This window comes from Athene noctua, chromosome Z, assembly GCF_965140245.1.
Source record: "Athene noctua chromosome Z, bAthNoc1.hap1.1, whole genome shotgun sequence".
Classification (NCBI taxonomy): domain Eukaryota; kingdom Metazoa; phylum Chordata; class Aves; order Strigiformes; family Strigidae; genus Athene; species Athene noctua.
In genome coordinates, this window is record NC_134077.1 from 30,879,107 (window position 1) to 30,902,581 (window position 23,475).

A 23,475-nucleotide genomic window follows, 5' to 3' on the forward strand; every position below is an offset into this window, starting at 1 on the left:
TGCCCAGTTATAAATAAGTAGAAAGATCCATGAGCAAAACGTTGAGCGACTTTCTCCCCCCAGACCAGCTAGCTGGTAATAAATGGGTGTGTAATAAAACTGCGTGGGAGTTGGAATCATCATGGGAAACCGTTTGAATATTGAAAGCTAGAAATGTTACTCTCTGTAGAAGATAACCCTTCCTGGCACATAATTACTTATTGTTCCACATAACAAAAATTACCTCTTTCTGTTCTATTCCTGGAAATTATGTGGTCCTCAAAGGTAATGAGAAGATTTACTATAAAAGCCAGAATTTGGGGGAGGGGGGGGCACAAGGGAAACACAAAAGTTTGTTGTCACTTCCAAGCGGTTTATCTTCAAGCCAATTAATAAATTTCTTCTTAAGATACTCTCAGTGAACTGATTGTTCAAGTTATAAATTAACATCATTGACTTCATTACAAGTTTATTTATTTTTTACATTAAATTTACTTTTCTACTTACTTAATTCCCCAGGACATTGACCCATAATGGGATGTACTGGTTTCTAGCCAGGTGAAATTACAGTTACACAGTAAAAAGCTCAGACATACATGTGTTATTACGTGTTTCTTCATTTAACTCACATTACCTGGGAATATTTTCATATATATTCCATATATATTTCTATTGGCTCATGGAATTTAATAATATTCCATTAACTGAAGAATTACAAAACAGGAAACAGGACAATATGGACATAGATAACAACTTCAAATATAAAGTGAGAAAAAGACTCCCATTAAGCATACTAAATTACAGAATCACCAAAGCCCAGTGGTACCAGGTAAAGCTTGATCAAGCCTGTCCTCTCACACCAATTACTGTTGACCTAATCTGGAGGAGAAAAACTTGATGAAGCCATGTCCTCTCACACCAATTATAAATTACTGTTGATCTAGTCTGGAGGACAAAAAAAGATATAATGTTAAAGAATAATGTTTTTAAGATTTGTTGCGAACAAGACTCTTAAAAATGAGTGTTCTGCTACCAGTAGTCAACATCAGCCTTGTGTTATAATGCCCTTAAAGTCTCATGCTGGATATGATGTTTTGATAGTCCTCCTAGCACACTGATTTCTGTAACAGAGATTTAATAAGTAGTTGTTTTCTTTTTTTGTGTGTCACTACATCATGAATATTCTGCAAAGTATTAGGATGTGCTGTATTGCTCATGCAAGATACAAGTCCTTCTGTTGGTTTTCTCTTATTGTGGCTTTCTGCTTATCATTTAGTTTCCGTATTTTAATAGCTGGTGTATCTTACTAGGCATAGGAATTGCCATGGTAATCAGATTATCTAGCTGACTATCCTATTCATAACAAAAGGCCAAAAACATAGTTATGGAGTCGCTTGCCAACAGGTGCACTTTCTTTCTACTGAAAAATTCGATTGCTTTATACTGTAAAAGATGCGAACATTTACCCCTTCTGACTATTTTATCCTGCACAATGTAACTGGGTTAATGCAGATTGTTGTGAAAAGCGTCTTTCCTGTACTGAATGACTCTATACTTCTAGTGACAGGTTCTCAGCACATGTACATTGTCATCTGTCTTCAAATTTCCACTGACTCGTGTTAGTACAAGCTGACATACCGGGCTTCTATATTTTTTATCAGACAGACTCATAACCAATTACACATTTATCCATCCACGGTTTTTTCCCCCAAAAAGACCAGACTACTTTCTTGAAATTTTTGCACAAATTGCATACTCACCAGCAAAATCACTAGGAGTCAGCCAGATTCTACACACATCAGTCCCAGGAATGGAAAAGTTGAACAAAGCCACCTGAGCTGGGAAGTACAGGCAGCTCATTGAGCTGTGTAAACTTACCTGCTTCAATGTCTGCGTGCTCTCATACTCCTCTGCCGTGGGCAGGGTGAACACACCCACTCTATTCATTATTTGATGCATATCTGAAAGGCCTTCTAGGATTTGCATAGTCTTAAATAACACAGATCTACTGCAGTAACTGATGATGATTAAGTATGTGATGCATATTATCCCCAGTGTCACCCAAATTTGGAATACAATTATGCTTATTTTTGCATGAGAGTGTGGAGGCAGGGTAACATTATTCATTAAAAATGTGAGATGAGTGCATTAAATAATTGTGAGTAAAACTAATGTAATCTTCACTCTGATAAGTTGTCATGCATCACTGAGTAAAATATGGAAAGCGAGAACCTTGTTTGTGGACCATAAAAGATATCTGAGAGAGAATGGCATAAACCGCAGCAGGTCCAGAATTTTGAACTTTGAAATTCTGACAAATTAAATTTTTTCAACTACCAATGTTTCACTTTTTCCAGATATTTTAACTAGTAGCAGCCATAATTCTTTCATATAAAGTTATGATTTCAGTCAAATCAAAGGAATTATTTCTTATGTTAGGGTGGAGGAGGACAGTAATGCAAAAGAACTGCTGGGTCACGAGAACAATCTCCAGCTTTCTCTGGCAACACTATTATAAACATAAATCAAAGAAATTTAATAAAATAAAGAAATTAAACTTAATAATGCATAATGATACGTAGGGTCTCCTCAAATGCCAGGTATACAATGACTGCTATTGACACCAGTGAATTTTGGATTGACCCGTAAAATTTTAGGTAGGAAGAGAATCAGATCCAAAGAAGGACATGGGCATTTTAATAGGTCAGGGAAAAATTACAAAAACCTTTGACAAGGTTGTTTGCCTCGTCATGGCAAACACCTTAAGTAGTTCTTTATCAGAATGATGTCGAAACTGGTTATGTATTTTCTTTCTCTTCATTCTAATAAACCTTTGCGTGCATACACACACACACACACATGCGCGCGCGCGCGCACTAGTGATTCCTCTCTTACTCTTGTGTAACTGATACCGGTACATCTTTGATGAAAGTTTAAACTGGCACTTTAAACAATGGGAAAAATGGGTTTTTTTAAAGTTCCTAGGCAGTTCTAGCCCATTTGTACACATCAGAAAACCGGCTTTTTAACCTGGTATATTTAGTTTTGAGTATCCTTGCCTAGTCCTTTCAGCTGGCTGCATCCATGGTTAGTGAAGGTGTAACCAACAGCCTCTGGGCTGCAGGATGGAGGAGAAGGTACTGATACACGTGCAGCTGATCCTCTGATGGAACAAACTTCATACTTGGATCTTTCTGAGTGTGTGTTACTCATAAGATATTTAAGCCAGGCTGCTGTGATGTTAGATTTTACAGATTTACAAAGTCTTGGAGCTGCCAGAGGTGGGGGTACGTGCCAATATTTCTATGTTCAGAATTTACAAATTGCTTCTTGAGATAGGAGGATGCACAAAAACATGGGTTTTGCTCAGCTTTGACAAGTTAAAGCATCCTGACATAGAAAATTATGGATTTCCTACATCTCAGTAGGAAAACTTACTTAAGTTTAAATCAAATAATAGATTATACTTTTCACATGACCAAAGGAAGAAATTAGTCTCTAGGATTAATCAAAGGAGACTCCTCCAGCCAGGAAAATGTGGAGAAAATGCAGTGCTGAGCTGGAAAAATGTGAGGGTTTTAATGTGTGGTTAATTTGCTAAAAATGTTGTTGGAAACATAAGAATGTTTTTTCCTTTTATCTTTCAGTGAAAAACAGATCCAGCAGTAAGATACTATAAATTATCCAATTTTTTTGTCCAACTTATGTTTAAGTACTTTGTCTTAACAGATTTTTAAAATGATTTATAATTGAGCAGTACAAAACAATATTTAGCACAAGAGAAAATACAGCTTAAGATGTTGGTTTAATTTCATTTGTTTCCCCCCCAAAAATAATGGGAATCTTCACAGAAAACTTTTTATTTGGAAAAAGCCTGAAGCAAGGCTTTTGGGCCCTCGACACAGGATGTCAGTTTGGTCCTTTCTGACACCTTTTTAGTATGTTAATATAATGAAAAACCAATAAAATAGAGAAAAAAGACTTCCCTTTACCTTGACTGTAAAATTAGGAATCAACCTTAGAAGATCCTGTGACTGGACAGATTTAGTGTTAGGGCACTAGAAAATCTAGATTAATTTCCTTCTCTTTCTGACTCACTCTGTTATGCTCAGCAGATCACTCATCTCTATCTTTTGTCCTCTTAGACTGAGTTGTTCTCCTTTGTTTTTTGTTTTTTTTACAGTCCACCCCAGATTGAGAAAGCAGGATCTCTGGGTACTATTAGAGTGCAAGAGGTTGTTTCTTGTTGCTTCTCACTTAAAACTGGCTGAGACATTTTAAATTTATGTAACAATGAAGTTAGGTATTACAACTGAAATAACTTTTTTTTTAGAATACTTGTGATACACATCCTATTTACATGAATCACCTTTATTAAATGACCCACACTAACAACAACCATGATGTTTCAAACAGAAAGTTTATGACTTCAACCATAAGTGTGATGCTGAGTCATGAGTGTCACAATGCCAAGTGATGAACTGGCAGAATGAGTATACAGCATCAAGTGTGGTATTGAAGTCAAACAAAGGGAAGATTTCTTGGAGTGAAGTAGGGGTTTGCATAAATAAGGCTTACACAGCTAGGAACTCTTGAATCTGAGATACTGGACTAATCGTATCTTTTTGCAAGCTAAAATTAGTTTATTCTTTTTTGACACTGACAGACTGATCTGTAGCTGGGCTTCCACCAGGCTGTTGTATTTGGATGCCACCATTTTTGAGCCATATGTTTCCTCCTTAATTTAATGTATCTCTGTGGTCTGTCATACACTTCCTCAGGCACAACAACCCATGCAAATATCCTCATAACTGTTATGCGAGTCCTGATTTTGTAAGCACTTCCCAGTTATAAATGACATCTCCAAAGAGCGTCCCGGATGTAAGCTGCTGCCACCTCAAGCAAGCTTTATATTAAACCTTTTCATAGCTTTACAGGCACTGTTTTAAAAATAGCAAAGAGATCAGTTATTCTTACTATTTATTTTGCTTGTTTATGGTTCTCCCTCCTAAATCCAGATGTGCAAATTGTCTCTGCTATTTGAGGGAGTCAAGAATGTCCAAGGAGTATTGCTCTGAGATGTATATGCTTGAAAGCTCTGTGACCTTTGTTTTAGCTCTGTGTTTTACTGGTTCAAGGATTCATCTTGTCCCTTTCTATGCTGGCAGATGGAATCAGTGACAGTAAGCCAGCCATATAGTTTAAATGGAGTTTACAGTCTGATATAGCTGCACATGAAGAGGCTGTGGTATCAGTCAGCATTCATAAACTCTACATAAACAGATTCCCCAAATTGTCACAACTGTTCATGTATCTTGTCCATTGAACGGTTGTGTCCTGGCAGCAGAAGGCTTCATGCAATCTGTTCTTTCATAAGGTAGACTCTGTTTTTTTTTAAGTGGTCTTGTGGAATTCTAGCTAAGTCAAAAGCAGTAGTGTTGAGGATTCACTGGAAACAGCCAATTTAATCCCCCAGCTAGTGCAAGTATGTTTTGTTCAAATCGGTCAAGGGATCCAGGCTTATAAAATGACCTTATAATGGGTTTTGAGGAATTGTTTACACGAGAGAATCAAGAGAGATGAAAAACAGAGAGGGTCACTCTTCAGAAATGGGATGCATACAGGAAATAGGAAACGTATGTGTCAAATTTTCTTCCAAGTTCCAACACTGACATGAAAGAAGACATAAAAAAGCCATTTCAGGGAAGAATTTTCCACTTGCCTGTATAGGTTAAATCAGACATGGCAGATAAGGGAAGGCAGCATTACTGAAGCATGTATAACAATGCTGTTGTTGCAATTTCTGGTTAATATAACTTAAAAAACAGTGTGCAAGGTTCAAGTTCCCTCTTCAGGACAAGAAGGTGAGAGATGTACTGAGCTATTTGCACTCCTGTCATTCTGTTCTATTTTGGGTGAAGTGAAGCTCTCAGCCTGATGCTTAACCAGACATAGTATTTCACGTGCTTTTAATGAAATTGAACTCACCCATTAATTGTAAGTGCCCTGTCACTGCAGTTCATGAGATTTTTTTTTAAGTATAGTACTCAGTGGAACCTCAGAAGGGAGGAATGTTTTTCCACAGCTATATGCAATGATGAACTGTACCTTCCCACTTTATTAAATAACACCTTGCAGTATTTTTAAAAGACAAAAAGTAAGGAAGTTTTGTGTTTTGAAAAGAAATATTGAATCCCAATCCCGATTTACTTCCACATCTTTACCACTGAGCTTGAGAAAAGAAGATTTGAACTGCTCGTATGCCTTTTCATTTCACACTGTATTTATAGGAAGTTTCCAAATAGTAATAGTCAACTTGGCAGGAATAAATGTAGACCAAGTGGTGTAATCCCCACAAGGAAGCATAATTCTCTTATGAAGTATTTACAATAGCAAGCTTGGAAGTCCAACAATAGGTTATACTGTTAATAGGTTGTTTATAGTATCTTTTACTGACTGATTCATTCGTAATGCTAACAGATTTTGTCACCTAACATTCTTCATGTGGCAGGCAGTTCAATGTCCACTGTTTCTTTAAGAATCCTCTCAGGTAGCAGAAAGTATTGTTCTGATGTAAATCAATAAATAGGACATACATAGGACCTTGCAAAGTTCAGAAGTTCCCTGAAATGTAGCTGAACTTTCTGATGTTCCCTTTCCGTGACCCTCCAATAACCCTTATCTCCCCTGCCTTCATGACCCTTTAATGTTTCCCTGGCTCTCTGTTCCCTTCATCATCCTAAAGAGCTTGGCTACTTCCCAACTTGGATTCATGCAACAGGCCACCCTCCTTGGAAACTCTCCCAGTCTTTGAAAGGGCCTTGCAGTAGAGTAGCCTCAGTGCTAGTTTGCAGTTAAAATTTCACTTACTGTTGAACCATGCACCTAACTGAATCACATGCATGACCTGGTCAAAACTGGCGAACTCCTTCAGTGGCAAGTTGTGGTACAGAGTGATCAGCTTTCTGTAAAGTTACGATCCGAAAATTTAGGCCTTCTAAAAGGAAAACAAGGGAAAGCCTTTGGGATTTGTTGTACAAATAGCTTTTGTAATACTTTTTACACAGTTAGCAAAGTTTTCTGTATTAAGGGAACGTTGCTGGTGAGGGCAAAAGTGATTTCATTAAAACTGGATAGCACCAATTTGATGCCAGATAGCTGCCCAAGTATTACTAATTGTTACTTTCCAAATTGCTTATAATCTTCGGGTTTTTGTTAGCTTGTAGTACGGCTTTCCACTGGATATTTCACAATTATACACTGTATAGGAGTCAGACAAAAAAAAAGATTTTTTGATACCTGACACAAAAATTCCAGTGCTACAGTTTCATGTATTCTTTAATACACACTATATACATGCTTCAGACATAAGAGGATGCTTCAGCCTTGTACTTTACTATACTTTTCCACAGACTGCAGTTATCTAATAGAGTTTTAGAGGAGGTGTTTAATTTTGAGTGCAAGTGTAATGTCTCTCAAGAATTCTATTCTTAACAGCTAACAACATACTTCTTTGCAGAGATTTATTCCAGTAGAAATCACAGATTGGCTCTGATGGTCCTCACATCTTCCAATTTGCATACAAACAAATGAGAGCTTCACAGGAGATTTTGTAAAACGAGTGTCACAAGTGTCCCTGGAATATGCAACTCTGTGAGTAGTCAAGCAGTGTCAATGCAACAATCTAAACCTCTTTCTGTACCTGACAAGAGGATGATTAATCATGTAAACCTACTGACAAATTGCTTTTTCATGGTTGCCCATGTCCTTAAAGTATCCCCTAGAATATTTATGAGAGAATCAGCTCAATGGTTCTTAGTGGCACAGGCAAAGTTTAAGTTTGTCATCTCAAGGGTAATGCTAACACTGTTTCCTCACCTTTGGGTCTAGTAAAATTCAGCCCCTGGATTCAGAGGTGGTGACATGACAAAAGAGTAGTTCAGAGCAGATCCAGGTTGGTTGGCAGCAGCAGAGAAAGTGACCTGAGATGGGACAATGATAAATATGGGTGGATAAATCTGGGAGTTAGGAACCCCCTAAAAGTGTGGCAGGGTTGGGATAATGTTTGGAATATTGAGTAAAGGCAAGGTGACTCTTAAGTCAAAGGAAGAGCTGTTAACCCCAGAGCAGTGGCCATTTTACCTTTACCCTATCTTTGGTGGCAAAATAAGCAATAGTCAGTTCTTTCTTCTCTAACAGATAAAGTAGACAACGGTGACCTTGCGGTCCTTGGCAGTCACCTGTCTATGCAGCCTCTTTCTTACTTATGACTAGCCTGCTAGTTATTTTGTATTCTTGCAATAAAACAATATCCCCTACCATAACATGCTTACAGTCTGAATTTTATTTTCTGATCCTTGGAGGACCCGCACAAAAGATTGTCTCTGTGAGAAGTGAACTTTTAAGTGATACAATACAAAGTTGTCTGTATACAAGAATAAACTGCAAATTGAAAAACTGAAATATATTTAGCGATGTGGTTTTGAGATTAAACAAACACAGTGCCCTTTACTTATCCTCATAGGGCATGTGCTTCAGCCCTCAAAGTAGCCCTTATTGATAAACTTATTGATCAATTTTATTAATATCTCTCCTGTACTGGGAAGAATCAAGACAGGTCAGAGAATTTGAGATACCACCTCACAAGTGCTGAGTAAAGAGGTCTAATCATTTCCTTTAACCTACAGACTGGAAAGATTTTCCTTGCTGATTGTTCCTTTGGACATTAATATCCCTCTACTAAGGGACTTATTTTCATCTCTCTTGAGACAGAAAAATTATATTTAACTATCAACATAAATGGCTTAGAATTTAAAGACTGTGTCAGAAATACCAGTTCTTGTCAATAACTGAAAATAAAGTATATTGATTATACTCAAAATTGCATGTATTTTAGCAGCTTCAGTTCATGCAAACCTATCTTTCATGTCCTTCGTGACTTTACACCCTCTGAGACTAAAATTTTTCAGATTTACATTGTTCAGCTGATCATTAGGGGTAAGATATATTTGATGTTATTTGTCTGCTATTTAAAAATATAACAAAGTAGTAAGGTAAACTGATTCTTGCAATAAACCATTGGTTGGTAATCTTAACAAGAGAGATAGTGTTTATTAATATGTACTGATTTAATTTGTTGCAGGATCCTGTAAAACCAAAAGGCAAAACAGAATCACACAGAAACCCTCTTTCCCTACAGAATGGCCATTAGGTGCAGTTTTCCAGCTTTGAAGCCCCTAGTATATTCTGGCCCATGAAACTGAATTAAGAAGATGGAGCATCACGCTGAATAACAGACTTTCCCAAGCCCTTTATGTGTAGGAGAGAGAAGTTTCTTGAAACGTGTACCCTTCATGGAAACAAATGTCAAGAAAAAGAGTGTGAACAAAACCTGTTTGCCAAGAGCTGCAGAGGTCCCTGCTAGTGTCCCTAGCATCTTGGCTTCAGAGCAGGTTTCACCATCTAATGTGTCAGATCTTCCCCGAAATTTGCCTGAAGTAGTAGATCTAGAAGTTGGGCTGCAGAAAAGGCGACTAAGAACTGGAATAATATCAAAACAGTCAGATTCCTCAAACATGTCTCGGATACCACTGAATCAACCCATCATCCCACCAAGAAGACCTTGCTTCAGGGCATGCTACATCTGTGGCAGAGAATTTGGATCACAGTCTATTTCTATACATGAGCCCCAGTGCCTAGAGAAGTGGCATACTGAAAACAATCAGCTACCAAGGCATCTGAGAAGAGTGGAGCCCAGGAAACCTGAAGTCCTTACTGGTGGTTCCTGTGCACTTACAGCTGAAAATGAGGCAGCTTATCATAGTGCTCAAGCCCAGCTCCTGCCCTGTGGAAACTGTGGCCGAACCTTCCTTCCTGATCGTCTTATTGTGCACCAGAAATGTTGCAGTGGAGGTAGCAGCAGTGTGGGGCTGTCCATCTCTAGCCCTCATAAATCTGGTAGAGGCCCAAGCTCTGGGTCTGGCTCAGCAAATGATCATGCATCTAGTACCTACCAAGGAAAGAGCGAGGCTGCACCAGCTGTATTAGACAAGGAGAATTGCTAGGCACGTGTTGTATGAAAGAACATGGATGCATTTTGATGCTAGGCACTCTGGGGGAGACTGGGTTCCCATCAGTTTTAAAATCACTTTCCGTCAGAAGGATCTTTTGGCTCCATGCAAATGTTTCTCTGCTGAATAGTAGGTAAAGGAAAGGATAATACTGTGTGCATAAGAGAAACCACTATTCCTATTTCTTTTGCGTTTCCTGTTGCATGGCAGTACTTGAGTTCTCATACTCTGTGGTCCTGTGAGAGGTATGTTCTGAAAAGGAACCATTGTGTGCTATAGTTCCCTAGGAGATTCTGCTGAGCAGCTTAGGCAAGCTCTGAATATTAAATGTTTTACCAGGTATTAGGTATTTTTATTTAGATAACATGAAACATAATGTTTCATTATCTTCTAAGCATGACAGTGATTTTCAATTTTTACCATTATTCTTAACTTTGGCATGGAACACGAGTTTACTGAGGACTGCATGTTCAAAGGCAGTAACTCAGAGTATAACATCAACAAAATAAAGAAGACTGCACATTTCTTTCCACTGAATTTGATTCAAGATCTAAGAATAAAGCTGATTCATATTATCCAAAAGCTACACAAAGTTTTGGAAAATGGCTTATTTTTTTCTTCATTTGTTTCTGCACAAGATGTCTTTTGGACAGGAGTTTTGTAAAAAGATGTCTAAATTTAGGTTCAGTGTCTGAAATAAAAGGCTTTTTTTTTTTTTTTTTTCAATGGGCGTTGGACACCTGATTGCCTACATTACTTTTGAAAATGGGATTTAGCTTTCTTAGTCACCAAAGGAATGCAGTGCTATGCAGAGTATTTCTAAAACATTTTAAAAGTCAAAGCATGGAGATAATAACATTACCCTAACAGACATGAGAATAAAGACAATGTGAGGCATTTTAATACTACGCTATTTGAGGCCACTAATTGATAGATACTGACAAATTATGTCCACTCCTCAGGTCTTTTACCAACAAATTTCAAATAACCCACAAACTGTTCAATGCAAAGTGCTGAATAGGTGCATCTATAGCTAAAGGAAAGGAGATTTTCTTGTTGTGTTACTACATTGTAACATTTACCAAAGAACTGGCATTGCTCTAAAGGTTCAATGAAAGGTATCAGTGTGAAGCAAAAAGTTTTGTCCTTCACAAATAATTCTGTATGTTTTAAAAAAAAAAAAAAAAAAAAAAAAAAAGAAGAGGAGAGAATGTCTGTAGTTATAATGACATAAAAAAAAAAACTTTAGAGTGTGGTTTGGCATTGAGAGTGACTCTGTAAAAATGTTGCCCTCTTGCACAACATATCTGCTCCCTGTGTAGATTGTCACATCTGCTGAATTGTTGAACTTGTTCAACAACAACATTATTACTACTTTATAGTTCTGTGAGCTCTGAAGAGCCAGAGTGAAATGTGTTAGGATCTGTTTTTCCTTCTGTATGAACAACAGGTTTCCTCGTTTATTTCCAAGCAGTTACAGTTCATCAGTTGCAGCAGAACTAATGAAGCTGTACAGCTTACAGTTTGTAATCGACACTGAAGGACTTTACTGTTAACTTTTAGGAAGGGATGATGGATTTTACCTCTCTGAGGTCCTTTATTTTATTATTTTTAGAGCTGTCATTTTGTACAGAGGTACACATTAAAGGCAGAGAAAGGAATGGAATATGTGAAAGAAATGTCCTGTGATCCCAGAGACTGTTCAGGACTGGAAGACTGCTTCTAAGAAGTGGTCAAAGAAAGCATCTTTTCCACAGGTTTAAATTCTCTGAATGAGGGTCTCCACCTCCAATTGGAAGTTTTGAAAGGTCCACACATTGAAGGATGTTGAAAAGCATTAAGCTCACATAAGGACTGCAGATTCACTATGGGACAAGTTCTGGGTCTCCTCTACAGTCTTCATATTTTTCTAGCATATGGTTTTAATTTTACTCACCTCACTAGCTACTCAGCTGCTTATTAATTCTGTTAAAAATTACCAGTAGTGGAGTGAAATGGCAACCTGCTTTTTGTCCTGGCAGGAAAGCATTTGGGCAGTCCCTCTCTCACTTAGATCTACTTGCTGTGACAGTGAATTGTTTAAGTACCTGTTTAAAGTACTGATTCAGCAAAACATCAAAGGGAAGGAATAACAAAAACAAAAAAACCCAAAACAAAACAAAACAAAACAAACCACTAACCCTTATATAAGTGTATTTAATAACTGTAATGCTACTGTCAAACTAATTTATGCAATGAAAGATGCCCTAAATTAAAAAGCTGTATTTTCTTAATTTTAAAAATAAAGATCTGACTGATTTGGATCACCATGTGAAGGGCATTTTAACTTTACAACTGCAAGCACTTTGCCTGCATGCCTCTGTCCTGGAGCTCTTTCTCCCTTACCAAGTGCAGGATCAACTAGACCAGTATCATTACTGACAAACACTCGGTTTGGCATTAAATGCCTTTAGAGCTGGACACTCAACAGCCTTCATAAGCCATCTCTTCCACTAACTGTCCTTGTTCCCAGAATGCATGAACACATGTAAGTTAATTATATCTGGCTGTGTAAAACAGTCTATACTTAAGAGACCCTCAAGGATCACATCAGCTCAAAAATTCTGTTTTGAATTGTGCTATGATATCCCAGACAATGGAAGTGATGTCTGAAACTACTGAAACTCAGAGTTGCACTAGAGTAGAGTGTGTTTTTTATTCTTTCATAGAGCAAGATGTCTGCTACATGTAAGTGAGTATTAATGACTTGCTGTGGGTAAATGGATTTTTTCACAACAGGTAATGCTGCTCCTAAAATCCTTATCAGATGTGTCACTAGCATCTGGTGCTGCCATCTGCTGTTTTCTTCTTATCAAGTTAACTACCTAAAAATAAGATTCCAGTTATCTTCCTTTACAGTATTGTAATGCATTTTAACACAGCATAAATCTTGAAAACTTGTGTAACAACAAAATGTTGATGTTGACTCTTGCTCTGGTGTCAAGTCATCTAGTCACCTGGTAAAATGAAAACTCCTCCAGATGCTATGTAATTCTAATGAAGGCGTGACGTCAATGATAAACTTTGTTTACCTTGGTTGCAGCAGTTTTGATCATCTTCTTAGGAGAAAATTGACAATTATATTTGTAAATATAGAAAGTTAGATGAGAATGGACAGTGAATGAATGGTTTGAATGAAACATTATTACTGTTGTGAATGATTGATCTTCCTGCATTTCTGCTTTTACATAAATGCCATGTTCATCATACTGACATATTTCTTTTAAAAGACAACACATCAGGAGTAAAATGGGATATTCTAGTGCTTCCAGTGGAGTAACATTTTTAATTACCTGCATCATCTGGCAGAAACTTCATACACAGGCATATGACCAATCCTAATGTTAGTCTGCTGTTGTGTTGGGTCGGTGGCTGAAAGCACTCCAGAAAGCCATGAAATGCACCTTTGAATGGTCATGAGACCCATGCCACAGCTTGTCCCTGTCCCTTATGCAAAATGCCTCTTACCTTCCAGAGAGGAATGTGTGGGAAGGGCTGCTTTCATACAACACCATGCCGTTGCTTGGTGTTTGTAACAATCTTTTCCTGAACCTTTGTTCCTTGAGCAAGTCAAGCCTATGAGCTCTGGAATAGAGCAGGAAGCCTCCCTTCCTCCCATTAAAATACATGGATAATTAAACAAGAAAGTTGGGGGGTGTGGGGGGTGTGTGTGTGCAGTCCTGGATAGTACATATTTATGGAGGGGAGTTTGGGAGTCTTATTGGGTGTACTTAAGAAGAAATTAAAAGTTTCATGCAGTATGGGAGCATTTGACCTCATGTAACACTGTAACAGCAGCCTGGGGCGAACCTCAAGTAATGTCAGGTCTATTGAAAATACATAGTTGCATAGCCCTCTGAGTTAAATAACTTCATTCATGGTTGTGCAGACATACTTAGCAGTCTTGGAGAAAAAAAGAAAATACTGAGACACCAGAGGAAAGCCTAACTGCACTGTTAGGTATTTGTAGGTATTTTTATAATAACACATAACCTCAGGAACAGACCTTCCCTACAACCCTTTTTAAAAGTGAAAAACAAAGCAGTGAGCAGACAGCCTAGCCACTGGCCTGTGAGTAGTTTGGGTTGGAAAACTGTGGTGATTCCAAAAATAGTTTCAAACTGCAGGCTTCCAGATGTGACATTTAGGATAGCCATACTCTGAAGACAAAAAGAAATGAAGATTAAATATCATCAGCTGTAGAAATTCCAAATGAAGCTTATCATGCCTCAGATTCCACAGCTAAGCAACAAAAGAGCTGTTACTACCAATTGTAAGGTTATCATGCTCCAGGTTTTATTTTTCAGCTCTTTAATTTGCAGAGAAGGGTTTGTGTGTATAATTTGATTGTGGTGATGGTTCAAACTCTCTACATTTCTGGAAAAAAGAATTCCATCCTTAGAGTGACCTGATTCCTTTTAATGAATTCTAGTCTCTGCTGTTTTTTTCTGTACAGTTTTTAATTGTTACAAAAAGTTACAAAACAGAGACATTTTTACATGAACAGAATTCTTAAACATTTTTTTTCACCAAATAGCATTTAGTATGAATCAGTCCCAATTGATAACGCTGGAAAACAGAATCCTCTATTTAGCTGCAGGCTTGGGTTTGCTCAGTCACAACACAAAACCCACCTATAAATGCTCTGTCAGGATCTGGAGGTATCAGACTACTGCTCATTCAGTCTTTATGTTTTCAGGTGAGACTACCAAAAAGACCATGTATGCAGATTGCACTGGATAGAGATCACTAACTTCTGTCTTGCAGGTCTTTGGCAGCTGTTCAATAGTAAGACATCGCAATGGCTTTAGAACAAACGTAATGGATTTGAATGAAGCAGTCCAAGATAAAAGGCTATCTCCATTCACTAAGGAAATATTTCTAAGAGAAAAAGCTATTTGATTTTAACAATGGTATTTCTATGCATCTGTTAAATTTATTTGGAGTATTATTTTTTTAAAGTGATTTTTGACCTGTCTCATATCAGGACTTTAAGTCTCCTTGAAGTTATACATTTGTTTTTATTATACTACCCCATATAGCAGAAATGATTGTGACAGTGCAGGCTAAGCAAGTGTTATTTTCATTTGTACTAGGATTCCTTTTTCTCATTCTGGTAGTATATAAATTGTGCCTACAAACCAAATGTACATCAAATTGCTCTGTCCTAGTTTTCAGCCCATTAATAATCTAGTTTACTGATTGGCAGGAACCTATCTAATGAAGACTAGAGCGGAAAATGTGTTCCCAGTGTTTTTACACCTAGCATTTTTTTAGAAAATAATTTCTAAAATGCTAGCAACATACCATAACAAGCATGCACACTGAAATGAATCCCCTGACATCAAGAGTTTAGACTATAGTATCCTTATCTAAAGCTCTCCAGAGCCTGCAAAGAAACATACACCACCTTCAGAAGACTATATCTAGACCCACAGTCTTTTCTCCAAATGAGACAATGTCTGGCTCAATGGCTGAAGTAAGGAAGTAGGTGAAAACTGATAATGAAAAATCTGAGGGCATTCTTAAAACAGCTGTTGCTATATTCAGCTATGTGTAGGAAGAGGGTTTTTTTACATATATTTATTAAAAATGCCTTATTATCAAAGATGGCTAAGGAAATGGTAAGAGGATGAAAATGTCCTTGGAAAGACTGTCTTTGGATAAGTTATGTTTCAATTCACTGTGAGAACTTTCCAGATGAAGTCCAACTTTTCCCAGCAAAAATACACTTTGCAGAGTAGTATTTCTTCATGTAATTGAGTTTACATGTGTGGTACAGGAAAGAAAGCTTATGCAGATTGTTCACTAATGACATTTTCAGACTGTAGCATAAATGCAAGAAGAGCTGCCCGGAATTTCTTGAATACACTGATGGGCTGACAGAGGGAGTCTTAAGTACTAGAACAGGTTGCACTTTGTCTTACACAGCAGCAGAGGGAAAAATGAAATCCCCACATCCCTTGTTTGAGTGGAAAGGCTTCCCATGTTTGAGTGAGAAAGGCTTTCCATGTTTGGTCTGGCATGGCTGTCCTCTACCTTTAGGAGGGCAGGGAATAGCTTGTCTCTTATTGGTATTCTGCAGTCAGGAGTGCAGGAAGTGCTGGTGCTTGTGAGACCCATCAGTGTGCTTCAAAGTGCTGTCTCTGCAATATGTTTTTACAGCCCAGGACATGCCTAAGGACAAAATGGAGTCCATAATCTGCAATACCACAGTAATTATATATTTTTCAAGCTGAGAATATGTATTTGTGGGGTTTGGGGTTGAGGCTTTTTTTTTTTTCCTTCTCTAGAGCTGTTTTTCTCTGTGAACAAAAGCAGATCTGCAGTGCAGAAACAATTACTTGTTTAGAGTCCAGTTCTGCCCTCACTGCAGTCACTGGCAAAATTCACCCTGAGGCCTTCAGGATAAACAAGCAACATTTCCTGTTTTGCACTCCTACCCTGAAATATCCTGGTTATGTTTTAATCCTTCAAGGACAAGAATTCTGTCAGTTAATTGATCTGTGGCAGAAGTAACACGGGGTTAGGGACCACAATCATAAGATTGAGACAGCTGCCATCACTGCCCAGTTTAAGAGAGATGCTAAGGCTGGACACAGTGCTTTAACAGTGTTCTGCCTGGAGATGGGGTCTTTCTGCTACTGCACTAGACATCAGCAGTTCATGTGAGGAACCTTCTGTTGCCGCTTTCCATGTAGCTTCTCTTTGGTAGATGAAAAAAGGGCTCCAACATTTAAGATAGACACTGTGCTGCAGCAACCTGGTCAATCAGAGGATTTGTTTCTGCACATGAAGACTCAACATTTCCATTAACTTAATGGTGTGAAAATAAAAGAGCTAAAACCTACATAGCTAGGTATTAATTAGATAACACATTTAAATTTTTAGCCCAGTATCTGCAGAAGGAGCCTACCTATTCCATGTGGCCAGTTAATGAGGCAATAACTCTTACATGTTTCAAGACTGAATCCACACAAAACAAAACTGTTACAAAACTGTCACACTGATTATACAGATATGAATTGTTTTTTTAATCTACATGATTGTTTTAATCCAAAGTTGTTCTAATTCAAAATTGTTGAAAACAGTATTTATTATTCTTCACAAATGTTTGCAGGCACAAGCGATAAGACGGCCATCAGCAGTGATTTGTTACATCTGTGGCCGTGAGTATGGAACAAAATCTATTAGTACCCATGAGCCACAATGCCTGAAAAAATGGCACCAGGAGAATGACATGCTACGCAAGCACTTGAGAAGGCCAGAGCCAAAAAAACCTGGTCAGTCCCATGCAAGGTAAGCTAACAGATTAAATGAGGAAATGGGAGGAAGAAAGTGGGAGGAAGAGAAAAAAATAATTTTAAGCAGTAGCTTAACAGTTTGCAAGTACTTCTCCATATTATTTCAAAGTCAAGGTAGCCATCATGTCTTGTTTTAAGCTTTCTGTTAAGTATCCTGTTCTCCTTCTGGGCAGCATTCATGAGAAGAGCCCTGTGGGACATGCCTCCTGGGACAGTCCTCTTTATGTGTCACTATGGTCTGAATCAAAACATGGATTAGCAACGTGCTTCACGGTTACATCACTACCTTTTGACTACTTTCAATGCTGTAGACAGGCATACTTCATAATGGGCAAAAGCATCCAAGAATAATGTATGGACATGACACATACAGTCATTAAAATAAAATACCCTTCAGGCAATGTAGGGACAGACATTTTAGCCAGGCTTTACACCTATAGTGTTGGTTATAAAAAAAAAGAATAAAAATTAACACTAGTATGATACTTAGCAATAGTAAACAGTGAGCGGCCTCAAAAATAGGAGTTCTGTGGTAAAATAAGAAATATGATACTAGATGCATGACTGGTAGAAAATAAGGTATTCTGTATATAGTATACATATACTGTAGTTTCAGGTTTTTATTAAAAATGTTTATAGATAAAAATGCAGTATTTTCTACAATTAATATCTAATGGATGTAATTGGTCCCTTTTTACTTACAAGCTTTAGATACTTTCTTTGTGAGACATTATAATATAAACAGTGGAAAAAAAAATATATGTAGTATAAACCAAACATTTTATTTCTGCAGCTTATGTGTGTTTGTGCTGTGGTCTCTGTTTTATAAGACGCCTAGATCCCACTTCTTCAAATCAGTGAAAACTGACGATCCTCAGCACCACCAGAGCTGGCCTTCCATATGTATCCCAAGGGTGTGTGCTCACTGTAGGAACAAAAGGAGATCTTATCTGTGCTTTGCCTAGAAGCTGCTCCCAAGACTTCCCCATTCCCACATAAAGTTATTTCACCATTTCAGCTGGATGGTTTCCTTGGCCCTGCCAGCTGCTCTGAGCTACTTTGAGCCAAGTTTGGACCACTTGCTCACAGGCAGTTAGTTCACCCACTTTTTTTTTTTTTTTTTTTTTTTTTTTTTTTTTTTTTTATTGCCCATAATTTCCCACAGCTTCCCCTAATGTCTGGAAAAGTAGACAATTCTCCTACAACTCACAGCGAAAGAGTCATACACTAGACAGTTTACAGCAGTACAAAGAAATATGTCCCCAGCAGACACACAAAGAAGAGGCAGGATCACTGACAACACTAACCAGCTGTTCAAAATAATAATAATCACAGTTCAAATAATATCAGATCAGGACTTGGATAACAGATGCTAAGGAACAGAGTTGAATCTGCAGTAAAAGATAGGTTCAAAAGACATTTTTATTGTATTTGCTCTTTTTAATTACATCTTTTTAATTATTACATGTTGTGTGGTAAAAAAGATGGAGAAAATGAGAATTCCATTTGGAAGAGGAGGATGCAAAAGGACAAATCAGGTTATTTTGAAATACGCTATTCTTATTTTGAAGGAGTGGGAGCGGAAAGACAACCACTCTTTGAAAGAACAATCCAGCAGAAGGCTCCCAGATATGAATCAGAAAATTGTCTCATTTATGCAATGAGTCATACCAGGCGCCATGCATCTCCTGTGAGGTGTTGTGTGGCCACAGCTCCCCAGGGAACACTGACCTGCTTCCAGCAGCTGTCCCTAAATGCCTGCTGATGCAAGTCTGATCAGTTCTGTAGCTTTAGCTAAAACTGTTGTTCCCCCTGAAGTTGCCTCATGCTCCTGGCCTCAAGAAAATAATCTCAGTGTTGTTCTTTTTCCGTAAGACTTACTGTTGATCATCTGGTAAATGCTATAACTGACCTTGAGACCACATACACGTACTGCATGCCTCACAGTTTCTCCACTTAGGGAGGAGGGATTACCCCTGTTGTTGAATGGAACAGGAAATGTTCAAAAAAAGCTCAGAAATATTAACTGCTTACATAAAACTTTTGTAACTTATATAAATCTTCTTCTGAAAACTCAAGTGTCACGGGAAGACAACCACTGCCCTGATTACACAGTGTTTTGTTTGTGGAATGCCTAACACATGCCTGCAAGGAGAAAGTCATCTCTCTTTTTTTTTTTTTTTATATTCCATAAACTTTCCAAAGTACAGAAAATACACATTCATTTCCTGCAAGCAAAGGGGATATTTGTCTCAGCCAAGAAAAGAAACACTGCTTGGTTGCTCTTCTAACAAAAAGAACATTAGGAACAGGCATATTAAGAGATCTAAGGCTTATTGTGGTTATGTGAACCATTGGATATGAATCATATTAAAACTGTATGGGCCTTTAATGAAGAGCTCTATCATGTGCCAATGACAGAAACCATGGAATATTTTTAAATGCACAAATCCTTTTCTTTTAACATTTTCTGCTGTTAACAGTTCAAAGAAAAACAGTTTTTTAGTCTTCTTCTGTATTGTTGTATCTTTTGAGAAGGGCAAAGCAAACACATTTTCAAGTCAAGCCATGTAGATTTTTTTATGTCTGCACTTCAAATGAAAACTCTTAAGATCAAATCCAGGTATTAAGCAACCTACCTGGCCTTTTTTGGAAATCAGTTTGAAACAACACTATGTGAAAGTCCATTTCCAGATGAAAATGAACGAGAGGTTTTTTTATATTCGAGTAAAATTTTGAAAATACTTCTGATGTGAATGTTTGAAGAATGGTCCTGAGCTTTCAGAGCAGTCACTCTTCCCGCAGTGGAAAATAACTGAGAATAAGACTGAATTCGTGTTTAGATGACAATAAATGCATCTATGACCTCACTAGAAACTGTGCTTAAAAGAACTGTAGGTTTTGTCTGTACAGTCGTAGGCTTACTAAGCTTTATTTCACTTATTGGCAAAACTTGCATAGTCTTCAATAGGAAGAAAATCGGGCCCCTTGTTCAGAGCAATACAAAGAGTATACTCTCAAGTATGATACACTCCTGCCCATTGCCACGGTCAGATAACACATGCTTATTAAACTGAACTTGAAGTAAAGCCAAAAAGTGAAATTTGCTGATAATAGTATGTATGCAAAGATGTTAATAATTAGCTGAAAATGCATATCATAACACACAGCATGATGTTTTCTCTGTACTCTCATACAATACAAAATAATTCAGTTTGAAGTTAATTTAATTCAACCCCTGGGACAAAAACCAGATTCTTTTTTATATATTTTTTACTCTTTGCTTCTTTCTTTTTCATTTGCAAAAGCAATATGGTTTAGTTAAACTGAAAGGCTCAGTCAACAGGTATTTCCTGAAAATATTTTCCATAAAGAGTTGAATGTGGGTCTCCAGAATGAAAGCTGATACTTTCTTTTTTTAATTTTCTAGCCAAAGGTTTCTATGATCTTGATTCTTTAAATGAGGCTGCCTGGATCAGCGCCCAGAACCAGCTAGTTCCATGTGATATTTGTGGGCGTACTTTTCTTCCAGACAGACTGATCGTCCACCAGAACTCCTGTAAACTGAAACCTGCAATGTGAAGTGGATGTAGCACACATGCATACATATGCATGCACGCTCACACACATGTGCGCATGTGTGTGCATGAATACACGCACATATACCCATACCTTTCAGCCAAACCATGAGAGAAATAAAATCCTGATGGAGAGCCATGAACATCAAAACTGCAGTGTGTCATCAGATCACACAATCCAAAAGCCTCTAGAGTAAAATCAGCAGTTGCTACTGTAGCGTAAGGCAGTAGCAAAAATGTCTCCTCACTTCTGTTGTTCAGGTAGTGTTGCCTAGAAGCCACAGTTTGAGAGGGATGGTGTAAGAATACTTGAAAGTAATGTTAACTGTCATCTTCCTTCTCCACATCCTGTGCTTTGCTGGGTGCAGGAGAACCCAAATGAAAAAACCTCACAGATTGTTTTCTGAACCCCTGCTGTCTTCATCTCTGTTTGTCAAATTTGGGATGTTCTTCAGCCCCACTCCTTTCACAGCTTTTCAGATTTAGCTATCTGGACCTTTGAAAGAACTTGGTCCTTCTGTATGCATTTCCCATTTTAGATGCCATTGTTTTTTGGGGTTTTTTTCTATTCAGTGAGGGATGGAAAGAAATAACCCAAACCTCTTAGGAATCTGTCACGGCAGAGATCCCCAAGAGAGTATCCCACAGGGATCTATCTCATGGTCTTGCTTTCAACAGATCAGTGAGACTGGGAGAGATGGTAAAATGTCTGCAGCTCCCTTGTCCACAGGGATATTAGGCTTCTTGTCCCTTGCTCAGTGAATATATTCACTTACTGTTTCAGAAACTGATGCTTCAGACAACTTTTAGGACATGCAAGTTTCAATGAGGAGTAACTCATTGAATCTCAGTGGAAGCAAAGCCAGAGTGATGCTGATCAGGAAAGATAAATATTTGAAAATATTATTTCCTCTCTATCAAAGACTTTTTAGTTAGTGTAAGGACTTCCAGCTGAACTTGACTAATCAGAGAAACCAACTAGCTGCTTTGAGTTTGTTGCTTTTGAGGGGGTTTTTTATGTCCTTGTCCATCTTTGGCACAAGACTATTCACCAACTCCCACTCAGAGCTTAAATCCATGAAGTACTCCAGTGTTCACATCCTTGTGGGATAGTGCAGCTCATGAAGCCCTTGACCGCTACAAGTAAAACATTCCCATACAAAGGGATCCAGCCATGGGGTGGAAAGAGAGACTGGCTGTTTTTAGGAAAAAAAAAAAATGTACCCTCTTATTGGAACATTTCTTGCTTAAGAATGATACTGACCATGTGATTTATCCTCAGCTCAATAAACTAATCATGACAAAAAATTTATAAGTCAGAGTAGCACATCTTTTTCATGAACTTGGTAGAAGAAATCATATTTTTATGTCAAGCCAAAACAAGCATGGTGTGTCAGGTGGCTGGAATAAAATACCACCCTGCCCTCTGTGCCAAATGTGACCATAACAGAGTTCCAGTATGGGCAAGAAGGGTAGATATTATGCAAGAAAGCAGTGGGGAAGGTGTTTGAATATGCTATTTTGAAAAATGCTATTATGTTACATAGCAGAATCAGTGCCAAAACACATCAGTGAATAGGTTAAATACATGAAGGAAGTAATACTTTAATAAGGTAGAGCAGAGAGCAGTTTTTGTTATTATATTACCTAATTTGAAGTGTTTTATTAAGTAGTCAGTGAGGTTATTCAAGAGGTATGACAAGAGTCAGTACCAAGTTGTTAACCAGCAATCTAGGCTTTCCTGATACCATGGAAGAAACTGTACCTCATGTATGTTTTCACCTTCAGGCTTAAGGCTTAGAGTTAACTGTTATGTATTCTGGGACGGATGTAACTTCTTAGAGAACTCACTATTGTACTCACAAATCAGATGAAGTGGATGTCTTTATCCACACTAAAATGAAATATGGGTACTTGCAACTTTTTCAAGCTATCAAGCTGTCTGATTCGTGGTGTAAGTGAAATAAGAAGTAATATCATTGTTCTGTTATTAGAGGAATGCTCCTGGCTGCAGCCCTGGCAGGCTGTTAATTCAGACTGGGAGAGGTACCAGCATTCTTTGGTGAAAATAATTTCCAAAACAATCAATGGCACCTCAGCAGCCCTTTCATCTTCAGAATGAGAATTGTATTGTCTGGAGATAGATATCTTCAGGAGTCAAAGGTTCAGTTTCTGTTCTACATTGCAAAGCTGTGTAAACCCCACACATGTGTCCTTGTTACTGTCTCCAATGTAAGGAAAGTCACTGGTGGAGCTGGACCAGTGCCGTCCCTCCTTCTTTTGGCTGGGAAAAGGCATGTGGCCTGAGGAAAGAAGAACAGGGGCACTAGTTTGTGACTGCTAGACTGGCTTCTAGGAGCTGTTGGCAGGCAACATACATGGCAAAACCCTGGAGGCTGTTGTAATTCACATCAGGTGCTGTCCCACTGATGAGCAGCTTAGTAATGGGAGAGTTATAGAAGTCATGCAATCTCATCTTTGCACTCCCTCTTCTTCTCTGATCCC

General features: G+C 38.0%; 1 protein-coding gene across 1 annotated transcript; it reads left to right on the forward strand.

Moving 5' to 3' along the window:
- The first annotated feature begins 9,502 nt into the window (after positions 1-9,502).
- Positions 9,503-20,974, forward strand: ZNF475 (zinc finger protein 475). Its single transcript, XM_074931609.1, is given in 3 exon segments — positions 9,503-10,019; positions 17,209-17,371; positions 20,787-20,974. Coding segments are annotated over 3 exon segments (816 nt in total). The 5' UTR covers positions 9,503-9,554.
- The last annotated feature ends 2,501 nt before the right edge of the window (positions 20,975-23,475 follow it).